The sequence below is a fragment of the Rhodnius prolixus genome, unplaced genomic scaffold, assembly GCF_049639745.1.
Source record: "Rhodnius prolixus isolate KJV_2025 unplaced genomic scaffold, Rpr scaffold_11, whole genome shotgun sequence".
Classification (NCBI taxonomy): Eukaryota; Metazoa; Arthropoda; class Insecta; order Hemiptera; family Reduviidae; genus Rhodnius; species Rhodnius prolixus.
Genome location: NW_027411625.1, coordinates 11,861,366 through 11,883,403, shown reverse-complemented (window position 1 = coordinate 11,883,403; position 22,038 = coordinate 11,861,366). Strand labels below are relative to the sequence as shown.

General features: G+C 36.7%; 1 protein-coding gene and 1 long non-coding RNA gene across 10 annotated transcripts in view; both read right to left on the bottom strand.

Annotated features, from left to right (window-relative positions):
* Positions 1-22,038, bottom strand: part of LOC141459341 (multiple PDZ domain protein-like) — a 111,695-nt gene that overhangs the window by 54,182 nt on the left and 35,475 nt on the right. For all 9 annotated transcript variants that reach the window (XR_012461447.1, XR_012461448.1, XM_074138328.1 and 6 more), the window contains 2 exons: positions 15,838-16,077; positions 13,890-14,120 (listed from right to left, as the gene is read on the bottom strand). Coding sequence is in view for 7 of the 9 variants with exons in the window: in XM_074138328.1 (XP_073994429.1) it covers positions 13,890-14,120; positions 15,838-16,077 (471 nt within the window). In the remaining 2 variants the exon portion in view is untranslated. The remainder of the gene's footprint in view (positions 1-13,889; positions 14,121-15,837; positions 16,078-22,038) is intronic.
* On the bottom strand, positions 4,681-13,883 carry LOC141459343 (uncharacterized). Its single transcript, XR_012461449.1, has 2 exons — positions 13,646-13,883; positions 4,681-5,024 (listed from the first exon to the last, which is right to left on the bottom strand). It is a non-coding gene; the product is annotated as an uncharacterized lncRNA (long non-coding RNA).

Below are 22,038 nucleotides of genomic sequence, written 5' to 3'. Positions count from 1 at the left end.
CCTTGGTCATCAGCGATGGAGGACGTCGGCAAGAAATAGAGAGAGGTGGAGAGCTGTAGTGGCTGAGGCTCGGGTCCTTCATGGACCGTTATAGCCCTTGAGTGAGTGAGTGAGTAAGGGGCCACCATTAGACGCATAAAAGTAATGTATTATGCATAAAAGTATTATAAAGTAATAATTAAGGTTTACCAGATGTCTCCAGACAGTGGTAAAAGTAAAAAAGAAGATATAGGAGGTAGGAAGTTTCATTCAACAGTCTGCTACCCTAATGCGTACTAACCAACCTTTCTTAATAAATCCAAATAAAAATACTGGTGCACCTGCAGTAGAACCGGTAGAGTCTAAAAAGGCGGTTAGCTGGTCATCTACAGATTATCAGAAAGTGAGATAAACAAGAGGTTCAGGAGAGTGGCGTACATCAACTTAAACCTCAACTGGCCGTCGCAACAATACACACTTGTCCTTTCCTGTTGAACAATCTGTCTCACATGCGCTTTTACCCAAAAATAGTGATGAGAAGATTTACTGCTGAATCTACCACGTAAACAAACGGTTACAGGCCGTAAAGCTAAATGTACGTGAGGTTCGATTTCCAGGCAAAGCCTAAGATTTTATTCAATGTGGTTGTATAAGAAACTCAAGTAAAGTATGTTAACTATCCGTCTCCTTCCACGACACCCTCCCTAATCGGCAGCTGAACATAAGTAGGCATTGTTTACTTTTTACAGCGGAAGTCAAATTGGTCAGCTTATCAATAAGGGAGAAAATTTAATAAAATTACTGATATTGAAAATTGTATGCATCAGCTTTTTAATTCTGTTTCAAAACCAAGGATATCTGCGATGAACCCATAGATGACAGAAAGATGGCTTACAACTTTAAATCACAATGGGCTAGGTTTCCACCATTAATGAAACATTAATAGTTTATGTTTAAACAATTTTTTTTTCACCTTTAGTTTGTCTTCATTTGGTTAGTTACCCTTATATAAGAATTATTACGTCCGTATCGCTGCATAGTTGTTTTAATTTTCAGCAGTTAAACTTCAACTGCAATTTAACTAGACTAGGAGAAATTTTTATTAATGGAAGGGTAAGGGAGGAGCTTATGATGCAAATCTTCCACTACTGAACACGTATGCGACCATGCGTTGTTTTATAGGTGTAATTTTTATTTAACCAAAGAGAAATTTAGAGATACAAATCAGCATTCGTGTTCCTACTTAAAATGTGCGTTGGCGCCTTCTAATTTCCCCACACTCGCCCAAATTCTTTCCCATTCAAATCTTTCGCTTCGGAGATGGCTCCAGGTGAGATTGGTCTACCCAATCTATTTTTTTTTGTTAGTTCGGCTTATATGAATTCTACTTTTGGTTAATTCTACCTATCAATCACAAGTAATAATTCGTTTGTTTCATGAAACAGACCATTTGGATTTGGAAGAAGGGTTACGTTAAACCCGAACTTATTCTCAACCTTTTTGCCTTTGAAGACTACTAAAAATACTGAAAGATTTTCTTGGATCCAATCTTAACATATTATTATTATTATTATTACTATTATTATTATTATTATTGTATATACATACATAGTAAATATTAATTTATAAATACAATACATTCGATCACTGGAATATTAAATAGTGAATAAATTAAATTATGACGATTGCTTATTGGTATGTCACCGCACACACACAGAATCAACTTCATCCCCAAATTTTCAAGCAGTGTAAAAGCAACTTTTAATCAGACTTACATCATCTATCTCTCAATATTTTAAGTTTTGAGAGCCATTAAGAAATTTAAGAGACATGAATCAATCATTTGACAAAGATATTGATCTTGTCGGCCAAATTGAGTCGGCAAATATCCTCAACCTGGACTGCGATTCGCGGTCAGCACAGACAGGGACACATGCAGTTAAGCCATTTTTCTTTACTAGAAGAGATAGTTGGACGGATTACACGACGTATGCTGGACCTAAATAACTTACCTCACCAATCCCATCAATTTTGGATACAGAATTCGTCTTCTACAAAGGCCGGCTTTAGGACTGCTTGAAGCAGTTGGTGCAGGACTGTAGGTCAATTAACGTTTTTCCACAAAAGTTAACAACCTTGTCTTAAATGGGCAGCTCGAGCAGTTAAGAGGTCATCGAGCATTCAAGAGCAGGGTGGAATTGTTACAACACACACATCGACTGTTCTAGCTGTTGAAAGATCAGACGCAATCGAAAGTTTCGGCCAGCACCTCGTAAAACGTTCCGATTCTTCCCATATTGGTATATTGCTCTTAATTTTTTTTTTTTAATATGCTAGCCCATTTTCAAATGAAGATTAGAATGAAGACTAAACTAATTATAAAAATTTACTTCGTCGCGCCGTATTTCATAAACAACTGGTAAACTAAACTCATTTTTAAAGCCGACTTTTCGAGCAGTCTTTCTTCTTCACAGCAAAACTTCTCGCGCTTTCCGCCTCTTCATAGCATAACAAGGCTTCAATCACTTGCTACCTTCCTCTGAAAATCCGAAACTGGCTAGTGTTCATGAAAACAAGCGATCTAAGTCGAATAAAATCAACGGTATTGTCTGGTTTTGTGGAACTTATCACAATATCAAATGTAACATTTCTTTTTAGGGATTACCTAAGTAGATCGGATGACATGATTAAGCTATAATTTCACTGAAAAATATATTGCAGTTTTTCTGGATTTTCTTTGGAAAGCGGCCATAAAAATTTTAATATTTGCGTATATTTGGAGAATCTAAATACATCCACAACAGCACGAAGCTTTGAGGTATCTCAGTTAGGAGATTCGGTTTAACACGCCTTCTCCAAAAAATAAGCGAACAGTTTCGTTGAGGGCCACGAAACAGTAACCATGTGTTGCCCCATGGCAAGAGGCGAGCCCTGTTCTGCGCTTTTAGAGTCAGGCTAAAAATTATTATTTAAAGAGACAAATAACTAAACAAACATAATTCAAGAAGTGCACTTTATGCAGAATTAGTAGTGTTTACGACTATCTCTTGCTACATGGGAAAGGTAAAAAAAGGCGGGTTTCTACCCGCGCAGAATAAATAGTGCAAAATAAATTTAAAGCACAACAGGCACTCTAAATGCATGCGTATTTGCTAACTGCTCTTATACAATCTATCTGAGGTGCTTTCCTACGAAAGAATAGGATTTAATGTCAAAAATATTGAGGCAAGGTTTGCTCCAGGAAGATGCTCGACCACTCACATTTCCAGACAGATTCAAAAAGAAGAAAGAGTTGAAGAACGTAATAATATTGGAACTTCTTCGCAACCCCCTCCCCTAGAAGTTTAGATTTAGCTCCTGTCGACTTAATGGCATTTTCGTAATGAGAAATATTCATATCTTAACGTTAGTTGGAACCTTTGGACTAGTATGAGACATACAAGTTTATCCTTCTAAACTTGGTTGGTCAAACCTAACAGCACACTTCGTTCTTTAGTTTGATGGGAGGTGTTTGGACAAGCATTATTTCGCTAAAGCAAAACTTTTTGCCATTGGTCAATTGCACCAACCAGAAATGTCTTTCGTCCGCCTTTCACACCATTGACCACGTAACAGATTTCAGTGAATCCACTCGTCACCTCCTAGAAGCGCATGTCAGAGGATTGTTTAATAGAAGTATTCATTAAATTGGGACCTGCTGAGGTGTAAGTTCATGCACCACTATCCTGCACCTCCTTTTTTTTCTTTTCTTTTGAGACATTGTAGAAAGTGTTCTTCAACGTCATATGTTGCCGCTTCAATATTCCTGCCCTATTACTACATTTTCATTTTTGAAAGCAATACACATGAGCTGATTAAGGACATCTTGCCTTTGGATTTTCAGTGCATCTTCTTCAACTGAATGCATACTGTTTAATAATTAATTGGCACATTATTGGTGATAAAAGCCACTCGACACAAGCTCAAGGTCCATATAGTCCATATAGCGGTTCTTCGCGTTTTTATATGATGAATATTAAAAAGTAAGTCACATATGTGCCTATTTAAGGAAGAGTGTGACACTTCTACCTCGCTTGCCAATTTTCTAGTACGAGGATCAGTTTTTCTTCTCGAAATAGTTGGGTCAAAAGACCGTGGACGGCCCTGAACTTGCCTTACTTTCAAGGCCCGTATTTCCTGTTGTTTCCCATGTTTTCAAACTAATACTGTGTTATGCATGAATGGCCTCTAACTTTACAAATTTCTTGAGCTGCAGCAATTAATGTAAAGCCTTTCAAATGATGCTTAAGTATTAAGTGACCAAAGTTCAATCCAACGCTATGTTTATACAAACAGTTCAGTCAACTAAATGAAAGAGAAATGCATAATTTTGTTACACCCTTATGTAATGTAATGTTAGTAAACATCAGAGTTGTGTTCAAGGGTTTTAAGGTAATTGGAATTTCTGTAGTATAACTGTATTTTATTCGATCCCATCAAAATTAACTGTCTACTAAGACCAGTAAGAATAGCCTATATTTCCACATTAATAGATACAATCTTCATTTAAAAAAATAAAAATTTATTGTATTTTTGTGTGTGTGAAAAACGGTCTTTTTTATTATTTTTTATTCAGTGCATTAAGAAAGAAGTATAAACTAAGAAGTTTTAGGAAAACAAGTTAATTTTTTGGTTATTTTTAAAAATGACACAAAGTTAGGATTCCATTTTAAAAGTTTATTGAAATGAAACAATAAAAAGAACGTTTTTTCCAGTTTGGCAATAAACACAAGAGTTCTTAGATGTTTTTAAAAATTGGTGCCAAAAACTTGAAACTTAAAAACAAAAGAAAACAACCTCGGGCATATGTCGGTCACGCAGAACGCCTGGGTCTGAGGGAAGAACAAGGAGCGCGAACTCATCTCTTATCGACCATTTTTAATTTCTCAAAACATGGATAATCCAGGAGACGTAAAAACTAAAAAAAAAACGCTGTAGCCACCCAACTTTTTGGAGCACACCGACGGGGTTTGGAACTCGCAGCGAGCCTCTGGCTAGCGGAAACTCTGTAGACACACAGAAAATAAGAAAAAATTAAAAGAAGTTGTAATAATCAAACGTTTAACAATTAATAATGGGGTGTATAAAAAAATGACCGTTTTTCAAAGTGAAATTAAAGTTTTTATTACCTTTTATAAATAGATAATTAATTTTGGAAATATAGGCCATTTTGATTGTTGTAAGCCAACTATTGTCAGCTGCTCGATACTACGTTCATACCATTTCTTGGCTGTACAATAAAAACAGCCAACACTTCTGATCGAAGTTATTAAATTTTCTCGCTCAAAGAAAGTAGTGCCACGGGAACGAAGAAAGTTATGGTAGTGGATATAATTAAGTTTGGACTATATGGTGCAACGCAAAAGAAATTAATCCATAATAATTTCCAAAAAATAATATTACTTTCGGATTTTTACTAATAAATGTCCCTTTCTTATCACAACCGATCGATCGCAATATGTTTTGGATCAGTTGATTCACGCTAATTAATGCCCACTAAATTCACTATCTACCACACCAACACCAGTTTCAAAGCGAGTGAATCAGAACTTCCAGCTTAGATTTGACTCAACAGCACCCCCGTAAACTTTCATCAACATGACAGGCCGCCCTGAATCTGTCTTTTTTCCCAAAGGTCCTTATCATCAGTAATCAGTTTTTAATTTTTTAAACCATCGCGTGCAGTAACAAATTTCTCTTGAATTTCACATAGCTGAACACTATTTGTAAATCAAAGCATAATATATAATTTACAAAATCTTCACAATCTAAAGATTAATATAATACACAGTTTGTAAACTTCAAAAGTTCGAGCATAGGTTTTAAAGCCCATGGAACTTCTTTTTAGGTTTGCGGTCATTTTTGTTTATACAGCCCATTAAGAATAATTTATTTAAGGGTAATAGAAATCTGGTGTGGCACTTCACACGACTCTGATTTCTTTACGCCGCTAAAGGCTATCACTGACTACAAACTTACTTTAAAAATACAACCATCCCGCCTGCTAATACCCTCATATAGGATGCAAAAAAGTGATGACCTGAATTTTTGACCAAGTTAGGTAATTTTTGACTAAGTTTAATGTTAATTAAAATTTATAAAGAAATTCCTTAGCAGTGTTTTATTTCTATAAGAGAAAAATCGTGGTCATTAAAGCAAACAACGTTCAAAGCTCATCATTTCGTAAGGTCTGAGTGGTTGCAGATTTACATACGAGGCTGAACTAAACTTTGTCTAAATGTTATTAATGGAGGCAAAGTGATAGAAAGATAATACATACTCGTATCTTGCACTATTGCAAGTCTTCCAGCAGTTCCAAACATACTTTAGCCAAACATTCTCATTGTTACCTGCACTACCACTCATCATGCAACCGCATGGCCTATCTTTTCATTAATATCCAAGTTCTTTTACCAATTGCTTTTTTTTAGTGGTACAAATATATAAGACGTAATTGTGGAGTAACGAGACTTTCCGCAGGCAAATTCCGAAGTATGGACCGCAACCGACACACAGAATAAGCCTGAAGCGTATGAATCGAACAAAATAGGTCATTTCTTATAGTGTAGGTTCCACATTTTCTATAAAAGAAACAAAGCCTTACGCTCTCCTAGGCTCTCTACATCTATGTAGCTACCTTATATGAAAACAATAGCAGCTTTTCTAACCGAGCCTAGAACAAAATTCTAGACCCAGACTTGAACCACTTAAGATTGAAAGCAGTGCAAACAAATAGGCCTGCTTAATAAATTTAACGAGATATAGTCTGAGCTCTTCCTTCGCAACCTATTCTAACCAAAAATCCTGAACCTAAACTGCTCAAAACCAAAACAATCTGTCATAAGATGAAAGCAAGATTCCACTACCAGCTTTCCTCTTTTTCTGGAACTTCCTTTGACAGCCTGGTTCCCTAAATTTGGGAAGCTATCCTCAGACATGTGAAGACCGTTGGGAGAGAGCATTAGAGAATAGTTAACACTGACTGCCGACTTTCTTGCTTGACATAAAACTTCCTTATGCAATAGTTAACAATTATTGGAGGAGAATTCTCTGTCCTGTTAATTTGGGGGTCTTCAATGCATCTAGGAAGGGAAGAGATGAGTTAGTACCTTCAACACTGTCCTCACTGCTCTTCCTTAAACAGTCCTAAAAAATCTAATTGAACAAAGATGAAGAGACGATAAGAAAAATCTTAAATGGCACTTTTAACAAAAGAGTTTTCAAAAATGGTTCAAAAAAATTATCGCGCAAGGAAAAGGACTTCAAAAAATTCTGTGCAGAATATATTCAAAATCTTTATTTGCTCGAAAATGTTATTTCTCAAGTAACGTCACTTGGATTGTTCAATACTCTAAAGCAATCGACGCACCAGAAGCCATTTAAAGTCTACCGCGAGTGAAATGAGAAAGGTGGGGCAAATCGAATTTATGATTGTGACGGTTATGCCTTTAGGGTATACAAGACATAGTTATGCTTATGTGGGGCTGGACCGTTAATAAGCTGTACTATTTAAAAAGAAGAAGTAGTGAATTTTGAATCAAGTCAATGCACCAATTCATACCGCCCTCGTCGTGGATCAATTTCTGCTTAGGCCTACAAAGTCATTGTATTCGTTAAATTTAGCTTCTTGTGACTTTACTCTGTTGCATAATGTGAAGTTGCTTTTAAGGCACTCATTGATAAATCCCATTGAAAAAGAAAACTAAATAGGCGAATATGTTATGGAGCACTCAGCTGATGACTTAAAACACGATTTAATCGCTGGCGATTCGAATGCAGCCCGCGCATAGAGCCACAAGGGAGATACTTTGAAAAAGAATTCTAAATTTTTTATGTTTTTAAAATATGCCCAATTTGTCTCTATCAATTCCCAAATTTAATAGCCAAGCCTCGCATAAAAAAAACACTAAAATCAGGCTCTACTGCGTAGGTTGCTGTTTGAAGAAGGATTGAGGTTATGATTTATGTTTAAATATGTTGCAAATTGAAGATTTTATCATCACTTGGCTTCGACTGCTTGCTATGTTCTCTCTGAACTTAGGTTTAGATTCACAATTTGATATCTGTGTCGCCAAGCAACATTCCACTTAAGTTACACCAATTATGAACTTTCCCTATTCTATTCTTATTGCTGAGACAAACATGCATCACTATTCTGAAACTTCCAGTCAATGAAAAAGCCGAATTCAGCAGGCTGTCCTAGTATCTACAATAACGCTACAAACTCTACAATTCATTTCTTCTCACTGATATAACTCACTCGTTAAGAAAGCTTAGTCTATGACGATCGCTAACCTTAGATTCAAAAACTTCTCCGACAACTACAGAAGCGGATCCTTGCACACCAGCATCTTAAAACGTCAGGACATATCCCTTTTACCCACAAAAAAAAAAAAAAAAAAAACTGCGGGCAATTCGGCATTCTTCTCCGTTTTAGAAAATCCCAATTACGTTACGGAAAAAAATTACTCCTCTAGGAAAAAGATGCACCCACAGAGTCACGTCTATCGGACTTAGTAATTAAGTTTTGAAGTTTATGTTCTCGTTTAAATGCATGTAATATTACTTGCTTGTTAACCTTCATTTTTTCACTTCTTTCACTTGGGGCCACAATAGATCCAAATGGGTCGCAGTGGCGTAGGCCTTGGGCCGCCCTCTAGAATCTTATCTTATGTGTAGGTCTAGAACGTAAATTACATTAAAAGTCTAGCGAACGTTCGCACTTTTTTTTCATTCATAATGCTCTAATGATAAACGCCGCATTCGAAAATAATGAAATAGAGAGAAGAGACTTTTGTTTCTACAAGGGATATCCAGGTTTGGTCCTAAAAAGCTTAGAGAGCATAATACCAGCAAGGAAAGTATACTCTATGGCGTACTGTTTATCTTTAGGCTTAGTACTTCTACGTACTGAGTACTTATACCTATAGAAACATCCTGTTGCAGACCGGCGCCAAAAACTTTAAGGTGAATTAAGCATGCCTTAAATAGGACAACATAACCTAATCCCGTCTACCAAAAAAGAAAGATTTTAACGGAAAAATGATGTGCGTGTTTGGTTGAAGCACTATGACATCTTCATTTTGAGCGTTGTTCAGGGACATGCTGTTACTTGTGAACTCCACTCTTTCAGCTAGAACAATACATCACGTTTTGGCTGAAATATATCTCTTTGATAAATCGAAATTGTACTCCTTTCAGAGAAAAACGAGAGGCCGAACATGTCTCTTACATCGTAACGGAACATTTGTGTTTTAAAATAACCTGGACTCACCTGGCACCAAGTATGGAAAGATCCGCATTTTTGCTCACAGAGGGGTTCATTCCCCAGAAAATTATGGCCTATATTTCCATTAATATGCCTAATAGATTAGTAAACCAGTTTGAATTGTCAAGTTGAAAAACGCCCAGACTTTCAGTGCACCCTAAATCAGCATTAAGAGAACTCAAATAATGTAATAGGGTGTGAGCTACATAACCCCTACTGTTGACTAATGACCGTTCAGCGGCTTAAAATCTCTAAGGGATGGGGAGGAGCTCAGTCCCCTTTTGCCTCAGAAAGTCGTTGGTTCACGATCTATCTATTCGCATCTGCTTTGCGAAAAAAATATGATTGCGATAAATTTCTTGTAGAGGGAAGGAACGTTTCTTACTCCACAAATTACTAAAGGCGTTAAAAGCTAGAATAGAAGCAGCAAAACATGGCTATAGGAAGGCCGTCATTATCATCATTCTGAATAGGATACGAGTATTTGCACTAGTTGGTGAACTATTTGGTTAATCAAAAAACTTCAGTGAACCTGGATCCTGGGTACTTTCTTTAGTACCAGATATCCTGCCTAGAACAGTGACCTCATCTTTCCATTCCTCACACGGAGCATTATAGACTCTCAAGAAGAAGAAAACTGTAGATGCTGAGAGACTAAAACCGACTGCAGTACATATGCTCTAACTGCTATCAATAAAGAGCAGTTCTAGAAGCCTTGCATTATTTACTAAAATTCCATACATTCTGCTAGAACCTTGTGATAGTCGTATTATTTTCATGGAACTAAATTAGGTATGGTCTCCTCGTGACACTAGTAATTGCAGCAGCAGATATCCTAAAACTGATCCCAAACTTCAACTGCTGCCTTAACCTAAACCATATCATCTGTCAATAAAATACTTTTCTAATTTCCTGTCCTTACAAAAAGAAACACAGAAGGTCGAGTCAAGAACATAAGTTTTCAGAATAACGAAATAAGCACTAGAAAAATAACAAAATATTAAAACAATAAAACAATTAACAAATTTGCAGGCTATAGTTTTAGCACGCAATCTATTAGCTTCTGCTTACTTTGTAAAAAAAGGGTGAGTCAAAAAACTGTGCGCAAGCGGTTTGGATAGGATATCTAGACATAAGTTTTGAAAAATTAGTTCAATGGCGGCAGACTCTGTTCAAGTTGGACACATAGTCTCGGGTGGTCGGCCAGCTGAACTCTACGTACAACTAATTTCGAAGTTATAAATGTAGTTAGCATGAAAGTTTTGACTCATTTAACATGTAATCTAGTTTGCCACGACAAGCGTTGGGTTAACAGGCTGGCAAATCACCTTATTCATTTCATTTATTTATAATTCATTCATATATTCATGATTAAATACATTAGCCAGGAACTTTTTTTCTGACTATAAATGGAAAGATTTCTCTCATAGAAACATTCACAGAGTATACAATTATGTTAAAAATATACTAATGATACGGTCATTTCTGTTAAATGAGTAATACTTATTTGAATTTAATTATACGTTGGATTGTTATTATTTTATTTGTATTTTTCTGTACCAAGTTGTATGTGTTGTTGTTATGAATACATAAATGATTGATAATGATAAGGATAAAACCAACTCCTTTTGTTACAGGTTTTGAACCTATAAAACAAATAAATGAATAAATAATAAATCTAGCTGTAATATGGCCAAATTATTTTAATCAAGCAATTAACTTAATTTTAATGTTATTTGCCAATGTCTATTCTATTTACCCCCAAAGCGAGGCACAGTACAATATTAGCTAAAATAAATGTTTGATAAGTTTATTAATTATCTAACGTGCGCATAGATTTGACCCACCCTAAGAATGTGCTTTTGACCCGTGATGTATTTATGTACCTTCAGGCACCTTCTTTAGTTCATCGCAAGGAAAGGATTGTCACAAACAAACAAAGAATAATAAAGAGGAAATGTTTTAGTTGAAGTATTTAACAAAAAAATAAATTATAAAGCATTAAAAATAAACAACAAAGAAAAAAAAAAGTAAAACTACTAATAAAGATAAAGTTTGCTACAAATTTGATTCTAAAACTTTGGACATGTTAGTTGGTGAGACAAAATAACAGGCACACACTTTGTAGTAGGGAAACTTTGTACAAACTAAACAACAGATAGACAGATAGATTTAACAATGAATTCAAGGCGCAGTGAGCAAGTTTAGAGCTGACAGAGAGCTAGGAAGTTCAGTTAAACTGTGATTTAAGTTGCAATCATACAACTTTTTTTATCTATGAGGTATGGCTATTAATAAACAGTACCATTTAGCATATTGAGAATACTCAGAAAGAAAAGGCCTTAAAGTGAAAGAAGTCACGGATTTTTAAGCGCCAACTTTCACGGCCCTCTGAAGCAATTTTTACTTTCTCTAACTAGGGAGAAAGACCTAGTAGACCTTCATTTTTATTTTCACCGGAAGTACAAGTTTTGAAGCTACTTTCTAATTTCTCATTTTTGTGTATTCTAAGTTTTTGTGAGCAACGTTATGTAACTGCATAGTAAAAATTTTGATAAATCTAGTTTCCAAATCCAAAAAAATCAGAAGAAATATTTACTGAGAATTTTGGTAGAAGTCCAAGAGACTTTCGTGTTTGCATAGATTTTGAAAAGTCTTTGTTATAAAAGGAGATTATATTGTTCAAACAACCTCCGGATTCGCTGGAGTTTAGCTCCTTCTATTTTCTAAAGTGAAATGTGGGTTAAAAGACATATTTTTGCAGTCAATCGAGAAGGTGCAAGCTTAAGTGGTATAGATGTTAACGTTAACCGCAGCTGAAGACCTGCAAGTACTGGTTTGGTCACTTCAATTCGAATGCAGGCGAGTACAGAACCACTAGGAGAAATAATGTGAGGAGGAATAACTAAATTACTAAGGTAATAAAATAGATTTTTTTCTGTACCAATCCCCTTATTTTAATAGCCATACTTCATAGATACAGTAGCACAGCAGTCACACAATCACAGACTACGATAGTGGAGTAATTTCTTTTAGAATAGGTTCTGACAACATGCATTTTAAGATCTCATAAGCACTGAGGATTTGCCTCTCTTATAAATTAGTTATTATAAAAGGAGACTTTTCTTTTTTATAGATAAAATCAAATTTATGTGAGAGCAAAATTGTATAAAATGCCAAAAAATGAGCCATTATTGCTGTTGCTTCTAAATAAGAATTATATGATAGAAAATCGTTCATAAGTCAAAATGAGTTTAACTGTTGGTATCAGAAAAAAATGTGTAAGTGCCAAATTTTTGAAATTAAATTTTCACTGAAAATAAACGTTTTGCTGTCCCCGAGTCCAAAAAAATTGTTTTTAGAAACCTATGCACACAGTGCCTCAAAAACAAAACCGCAATATAAAGCTAAAACTTTATTTCATTTGGTTACTTAATATCAAGGCGACTCTACAGTAACTTTTCCGTCAAAATCCGTCAACCGTTAGTAAAATTTTACTGAATGATATATTTTTTCAGCCATTAAACTTGGTATACTCACGGCATTCATGTATATAGATCAATAGCTTTAATTTGAATGACATGGTAATGGATTATGAACGCACATATGTTAGAAGGTAATAAGTTTTATGTCAATCTTTTTTCCAGGAAATTTTTTTTTGAACAGTTCTGAGGATCTCAGGATCTCAGGGTAGTATAGGTTTCTCTACTAAGTGCCATTCTAATGAACTGTGGAAGTTACCATTTGTGTAAAATAAGTACCATGAATATGTGGCTAAAATGCAGTTTGAAGGAAATCGCTTGACTGGAGGTGCAAATCGCTTGAATGATTTCGTTCTACCTTTCGACTACTCTCAACTCAAGTAATAAATAACCTATCGCTCTACTTGTTTGAAAACTCTATTTTTACGAAAAACTGATTTTAAGAAAGAGTTCTGAGAGTTTGGCTTCTATTTAAAAGCTTTCTTATTAAAGGAATCAACAAAAGTAAAATTTCAAAGTTCGTGAATTGGAGTAAGAAAAAAATCGTGTAGACGTTCACACCAGATTTTTACTCTTTAAACACGTAATAACAAATAACAGATGCGGACGCTAGAAAGCTGAATACAAACTACCTCTACTCTATATTTTGACTGTCCGCAGTCTTCAGCCAGATAAAATCAACAAAAAATAGCTCCCAGTGCTTACTAGGCCTTAGAGCTCTGATGTTAGACTGAACGAGTACATGCAAACACAGGCCTTAGTAAATAAAGAATTGTTAAAAGAGCTAAAACTTGCTCAAGGCTCTCTACATGCTCACTTAGATCCTTGCAATAACAACTAACAAATAATTAGAAACTAAGAAAAATAGAAACTAAACAGCGTAGCTAGAATGGGCCAGGCTAGAAACTCTCTGACTTAACGAGCGCCAGCCCGGCTGGGTCCTGCGCCACGTCGCTGTAGAAATGTCTTGGCTGTTGGTCTTCCTTCGATACTGGTGTTTTCGAGCTCTCAATACAACTATTTAACAATTTTACGTGTGCCGGTGTGACAGTGTGTGCAGCAGCGGCTGGTGATGAGCTAATAAGCGGCCATCTTGCGGCTGGTGAGAGTGGTTCGCTCACCTGTGACACGGAGTCTGGTATGGGCAACGGCTTGGCCACAGCGATGGTGACTACGCCACGAGGCGCACCCTTCAGCGCCTGCACGGCCTGATCCAGCGAGGCGTGCTCAAGATTTACCGAGTTAACGGATAGCAGCCGGTCCCCGGGTATTAGCCGGCCGTCTGTTTGGGCTACGCCTCCGGGCACCAGCGACCGTATCACAATCACCGTCTCGTTCGAATTCATTGGGTCCTGAAACAAAGACAATCATTAGCATCAAAACTTAAAAGAAACAGATCAGCCTAAAATATAAGATTAACTTAACAGCTGCACATTCAAAGATTACAAGACAAATTTAACAGCATTTAGGGAAATGAAACAACACGGGAGGAGTACGGGTTAAACTGTAGTAAATTGTAAAGAGAGTGATGCACTGGAGGGTGAAAGCAATATTTTGGGATTTGATTGCTGACTGTAAGCTGAATTTTCCCCTCTTTTAACCATAATTCTAAGGCCTAAAATAAGATAGGAGGTTTTAATATGATTCTAGTTGGTCACTGTGAGGAGAAAGAATTGCATTGTCATCTGCATTTGTGAGAATAAATTCTGGATGGGTTAGGATGTCCGCAGTGTATAAGATTGGACCAAGGATATGGTCTTGCGGGACAACCCGCTTCGGCTGAGTGAATATAAGAATGAAAAGAACCGACTCGCACGCAGAAGCACCGGTCTTTCAAAAAGGATTTTAAAATGCGGTAGAAAGAGAATGGAACAATATCCTTAAGCTTCCCAAGCAGTGCTAAGATTCACACTCGATCGAAGGCTAGCTTTGCATCAAGACACCCGAGCAACACTCGGCATCCTTTTAAGGGAGAATGACACGGCGTCTAAAATCCGAAGGCACTGCAGCATTGTGAAATTGTGGCGAATGGACTTGAGCAGGTGCTCCGGGACGAAATTGGAAGATAGAGTATAAGAAGGATTTGATTTACGGGAAGGGTAGTTCAAGGATTTTGCAAAAAGCGTCAAAAGGCTTATGGGTTGGTAAAGAGGCATGAAGGTGAGTGATGTGGTTCATTTGGTTTCGAAATGGGGAGGCTATCCAGAGGATGAGGAAAAATGTTGTTCAAGGAATTTCATTATAAATCGTAATTATGCCTACTGCAGTTATGATAATTACAAAGACAAATCATTGGAGGAATAGTTGGTACCTTGTAACAAAAAGAATTAGCGGAGGAAAAAGATTACAAAAGGTATGTGAACTGACAAGGATTCACTGCTTACAGGATGCGCTTTTTGTTCTTTAGCCAGAACTGTACAATCTAATCTACAATGAAACCTCTTTCACATTTCTTGAAAAAGTCATAATTAAACGTTTTCAGAGAAGGTTTTAAATAAGAATTTTTGTTTATTACCTAAACCATTAGCCCGCCAAATTTAAATAAAATCTTGTAGCTATTTTTGAGAAAATTGAAACAAAATCGCTAAAATCTAATCAATAAAGTTGCATTTTCGGTAAATTTATTTTTATCAAAATTAGAAATCTTGGATGACTATTAAGGTATATAATTAATATCTTAAAAATTACCCACCCAATAAAACTGTACATCATTTTCAGTGACACTGTAGAGGTACACGAATAGGTGCACTTCCCTAAGAACCCTTTCCCAAAACAATTTTCCAGGAATAATGTTTCAAATAAAGGCAATAGGTCTTTATGTGTATCCTTGATTTAAAGAAAATCGCTAATTACTGAAAAGTCGCTTCAGTCGAATTAAAACGGAACACCTTGTTGGAGCTTTCTATGGTTTTTCACTATTCCATAAAACACACATACACACACATCTTGCAACAAAAAACTTCTTTTCGAACTCAGAAAACTTCTAAAAGTATATTTCCTTGAAAATTCAATTTTAAAAATTTGAGACTTGCCCTTTCTAAAAAAAAGAAAGCAGAAAACATAAATTACCTGATAGTCCAAAATAGAGAAGCCAAGTCCCCGTTCTCCTTTGACCAGCTCGATAATATGAGGCTCCGAAGACCACATTGCCAGACCAGTAATTGGCTCCAACGATCTGGATCTTAATTTAGATAAAGACGGCTCTGTGACCGCAGTGGTTGCTGTTGATGCTAAAGAACCATCCGATTTAGCTTTAACTAGTCGTTCCATAGCTGGTATTAGATTTTGTAGACTTCCACCCAGAATGCTCTGTGCAAAGAAATTTAGCTCGTCATTAAACATTTTTAGTAATTTGCTAATAGGAACCAAGACCTTGTTAGATATAGACATGTGAACTATGCACTTTATATTCTTTTATATCCCATTATATTTGTACGTTTTTTTTTATATACTCACCGTATACCACATAATGTTTTCCCAGTGGCAACACTGATTGTCTCGTTGGAGCGCTTTTTTGCTAACACCTGTTTTTAATAAAAATATAGTTGAATATGGCCGACTGGCACGCTTCATGTATTTTGTGTATTTTTAATATATTTAACCCATTTATCCAATAGGTTATGGGCTCAGTAATGCAAAAGTGATAAAGGTGAACTTTGATTGCTTTTCTTTGTGGTTAGATTCCTTGTTATTTACCGAAGTTTATTTTTTATCGGAAACATGGATTTAAAAGTGAACATTGGTAATCTGGAAGGAAAAGTCAACTGGGCTTCATGGAAGTACAAAGCACTCATCCTATTGAGGACCGTTCCTAACGGAGAAGCAGTCATAAAAGGTGAATTAATAAAACCCGCTGAACTTCCACCTAATAGCACCGATCCACAAGTAAGTGAATACAACAAAATACTAGAAACATATATTAATGCAGACACTAAAGCAATGTTGATTTTAACGACAAACATGACAGAAGAAACTCTTACAAAAGTAATGAGATTCACATCAGCTCGAGAAATATGGTTGGAGCTGCACAGACTCTATGAAGGGGTTACCGAGGACAAAACCTTTGATTTATGTATGCAATTTTTCACTTACAAATTTAATGCTGAAGATGACATGGCAAATCATTTGTCAAAAATTAAAAACATTTGGAACAACCTTAACATCCAGCTGTCAGAAGGTGTAGAAGTCAAAAATCTACCTGACATTCTACTTATCTGCAAAATTTTAGAGACACTACCTAACCAAAACTTCGCGTTTAAGTCTAGCTGGCTTCTTATGCCAAAGAGCGAACGAACAGTTGAAAATCTGACTAGTCAGCTGTGCGCACATGAGAGAGCGTTATCAGGCGCGACGAATCACGCCAAGAGTTCGGACTCAGAAGAGGCCCTTGCTGTGTCAAAAGGTAAATATAAATCTAAATTTATCTGTCACTACTGTGGTAAGGCAGGACATGTTATAACGAGATGTCTCAAATGGAAAAAGGATGGCAGACCTCCCAAAGACAAGTCCTTACCCGCTTCCGTCAATAACATGGTATTACACGCCACCGACAGTGAGGTATTCTCTGCTGCATGTGACGAAGATAATTGGTTCGTAGACAACGGCGCCACAAACCATGTGAGCAATAATAAATCTTTATTCAAGTCCATAAAGGCATTCAATATCCCCCATAAGGTAACAACAGCGAATGGTTCTAGTGTACCAGCTATAGGTGTAGGCGATATCGTTGTCAATACAAACGGCATACAGAAGCAAATAACATTTTCTAATGTCTGGTATGTGCCGGAAATGAGCAAAAATTTATTCTCCGTTTTATCTGCACAGGATAAAATTCCTGATAGCAAATTTATTTCTACAGCGGAAAGATGCCACTTTCAAGTTAATAATAAAAACATTCTTACCGGCTCCAGAGTTCGAAATGGAGGATTATATAAATTGCATCTATCCAATGTTAACCACGTCTGTTCCATATCAACCAATGAAAATATTTTGCAGCTTTATCATGAACGCTTCGCACATCAGAATAAAAGGCACGTCAAGGGCGTCATTGAAAGAGAACTAGGAATCAAAATAACAGTGGATTCTGAGATCTGTGAAGGTTGTGTCTATGGCAAACATCATAGATTAAAATTCGGAAAAAGGGAGAGAGCTACAGTACCAGGTGAAATCATCCACGCTGATGTATGCGGCCCATTCGAAGCATCATATTCAGGTTTTCGTTATTACGTACTATTTAAAGACGATTTTTCGAGATTTCGATACATCTATTTCATTAAAGAAAAATCTGAAGTTTATGAAAAGTTTCTCTCGATGTTGAAAGAATGCGAGCGTGCAGGACATAAGGTACAGTCTTTTCTCAGCGACAACGGAGGAGAGTTTGACAACTCAAAAATGAAGAAAATTCTAAATGAGCATGGTATTAAACAGCTTCTCACAATGTCCTATTGTAGCGAAATGAACGGCTACATCGAAAGAGACAACCGTGTGGTTGTAGAGGCAGCTCGAGCGATGTTACACGCTCACGAAAATTTGCCTCAAGCATTATGGGCCGAGTTAACTAATACAGCCGTTTATATTATAAACAGAACAGGCCCAACTACCATTGAGGACAAGACTCCTTATGAACTATGGCTTGGAAGGAAAGCAAGCCTAAAACATTTGAGGATAATCGGAAGCGAATGTTACGCTCACATACCCAAACAAAAAAGAAGTAAAATGGACAAAAAAGCAATTAAAGGCATTCTGGTCGGATATGACTTTGGTGGATACAGAATATGGAGCAAGACCGGTGGATTATAAGATCCAGAGACGTGATCTTCAATGAAAAACCATTAAAAACGGAAACGTTGATTTCTTTCCCAGATATGAAGGAAGAACCAAATCCAAAAGAAGTACTTGAACCAATCGATGATGAAGATCCCCATAAATCCAGCGACCAAGAAAAAGTTGAAGACTTAAAGATGACTCTGAGAGATAGGGGCAGCATCAAACCCCCTGGGTGATACGAAGAGTATGTATCATTTATCATGACGGAGACTTCCGACACTCCAGAGACATACGATGACGCCATAAGGTCAAAGGACTCTAAGAATTGGCGACAGGCCGTGGATGTTGAAATGAAGGCATTGAGAGACAACAATACCTGGGTGCTTCAGGATCTTCCTATAGACAAGAAAGCTCTACCTTGCAAATGGACATATAAAATTAAACAGAACCCTGACGGAACTATTGAAAGATATAAAGCAAGACTAGTAGTCAAGGGATTTTCTCAACAGAAAGGGGTAAACTATAATGAAACATTTAGCCCCGTTGCAAAAATGAGCACAATAAGATCCATCTTAAGTGTTGCTGCCAGCAAAAGGATGTCACTTGTTCAATTCGATATATCTACAGCCTTTCTCTATGGAGACCTTTACGAGGGCGAAGAGATTTATATCAAACAACCTGAAGGATACAATAACGGGACAAGCGAAGTTTGTAAACTTAAAAAGAGCTTGTATGGCTTGAAGCAATCGGCAAGATGTTGGTATAAGAGGTTCGTAGATTTCTTAAAGAAGTTAGGATTCACTTCAAGCAGTGCCGATCCCTGTTTATTTATAAGAAAAAGGGGCGAAAATCAACTTTACATCGCTCTCTACGTCGACGATGGCCTTGTTGCTTCAACCAATAACATTGAATTGGATGACTTCCTAAAGGCTCTACAAACTGAATTTAAAGTAAGTCATAAGAATTTATCTTACTTTCTCGGACTGGAAATATCCCAAGAAGATAACGGTACGATCAAAATAGACCAAAAGAGCTACACAAGAAGAATCCTGAAAAGATTTGGAATGGACAACTGCAGGGCAGTGTCAACGTCGATCATCGATCCTTCACAAAATAGATCCGTACCAAAGGAAGATAATGGGTTTCCATATCGCCAGGCCGTGGGCGCACTGATGTACCTAATGGTCTCAACAAGACCGGATATTGCGTTCGCCGTGGGCGTTGCGTCGCGTGCACTGGAAAACCCAACTGCTGACGACATACTACGAGTCAAAAAATATTCCGATACCTAAAAGGATCAGAGGAACTTGGAATTGTTTATAGACCGGAAGAAGATTCAAGTTTCCTCGAATGTTACAGTGACGCAGACCTTGGTGGAGACGCCGATACCGGACGTTCTACATCAGGCATTATATCCAAGTACGCCGGAGGAGCGATCTCATGGTCTAGTCAGAGACAGACAAGCGTCGCCATCTCCACTACTGAGGCGGAACTTGTGGTTGCGAGTGAGGCTGCACGCGAAATGGTTTGGCTGAGGAGACTTCTCGATGAGCTCGGCGGTCCTCGAATCACACCAAATCTGTACGTGGACAATGAGGCGGCTATAAAACTTGCGAAAAACCCAGAAATGCATCGACGTACCAAACATATACGTATAAGACATTTCTTTGTGAGAGAAGTCGTAGAAGAAGGAGCCATAAACATCCAACCGATATCAACAGAGAAACAGCTGGCAGATATGCTGACCAAGGCTCTCAACAAACCGAAGCTGTTGAATTTTGTGCGTGAGAGTGGGTTGCGGTAACCAAAGTGCATATTCAATGAGGGAGAGTGTTAGATATAGACATGTGAACTATGCACTTTATATTCTTTTATATCCCATTATATTTGTACGTTTTTTTTTATATACTCACCGTATACCACATAATGTTTTCCCAGTGGCAACACTGATTGTCTCGTTGGAGCGCTTTTTTGCTAACACCTGTTTTTAATAAAAATATAGTTGAATATGGCCGACTGGCACGCTTCATGTATTTTGTGTATTTTTAATATATTTAACCCATTTATCCAATAGACCTAGGCTACCAAAGCCCTTCTGGCCGCATATAGCTACACAAAGCCGCTGAAAAATAACATGCACTATAAGCTGAATCTAGGACCGAAATTCTAGTGTAGACACTCGCACGACCTTCTCTCAAAGCAACTTTTGCTACCCTATTTCTTTTGAATGTTTGTTGCTTTCTATATGTCACAAGTTCCCCTTCATAAAGTAAAACTTGTAAAACTGACAGAAATGCAATATCTCAGTTCTCAAAGACACTCCTGACAGCAAGTGACACTACATAAGACAAAATGCAGGTCAGCATGTGAGACAGGATGAACATACATTTGTTTTACAAACATTGTATGTATGCGTTTGTGAATCCCCCGTAAACCAAAACTGAAAAATAGCAAAAATTTGAAATTTCACATTTTATATGCCATTAGAGGTCAATAAAGTTGAAGTCAAAATAGCTCAACTGAAAGTACCACTTTACTGATTTGATATCTCAGTTTTTTGAGATTTTTATGAATTTTTAACTTTGTTGCTAATTGTATGTGGATCCATAATATTTATTTGAAACATTTTTCCCAGGAAAGTTTGATTTTTGGCAGTTTATTTATAGGAGTGGTTAGGCTTCCCTCAAAAACGTCATTTCTATGACGTTCCGCCTTTACAATATTAATAAGAATCAAATTTAGGACTAAATTTCCAGATTTCAAGAAAATAGGCCGTTGACAGTACCGTTTTAATGATATTTAGTATTTCGAGATTTTCTTAAAACAGGCTCCCACAATTTATTTAAACTTTGTATAGTGATTATGAATATACAATTTAAATATATTTTTTGACAATGTACAGTCCTATCTTTTGAGTACTGTATAGGAGGATTAAATGTGTAGCTAAAACTAAGTAAAGAAAATTCCTCAACCAGAAGTACACTTTACTTAATGGAATATTTTTTTTTTGAGATTTCCTCGAAAATGGCTCCTAGGTTTTTTTTTGTAAATTTCGTATAAACATTAAGATTTATTTATAATTTCGAGAAAAAAATTGTTTAGGGCAGTTCTTCCGCTTCCCTAAAAGATTTCATACCAGGGGATGTACAGTTTTACAGTCAATATAATATTAAATATTACAAAAAAAAAATAATAATTTTGTCTCAAATATTCAGGGAGTTGAAAAATTTTGTGAACCCTCAGAATAGTAGAGAAGGGCATGTGAGTGCTTACACAGAATATTTTCGTATTTTGAGTCATGCTTACCAATCATCGACTTCGGAAAAGATCAATTTGTAAAATCCAAATCTGCACTTAAAAACTCAAAATCTAAAATATGAAAATCAAAATAGTTCTTCTCTACCAGGGTTAAGGGAAAGAAAAATCAAGCGACCTGAGACCCTCTGGATTTATAGTTCTGAAAAATCGGAAATTAAACTTTGAATGGAAAACAGCCGCACAGAT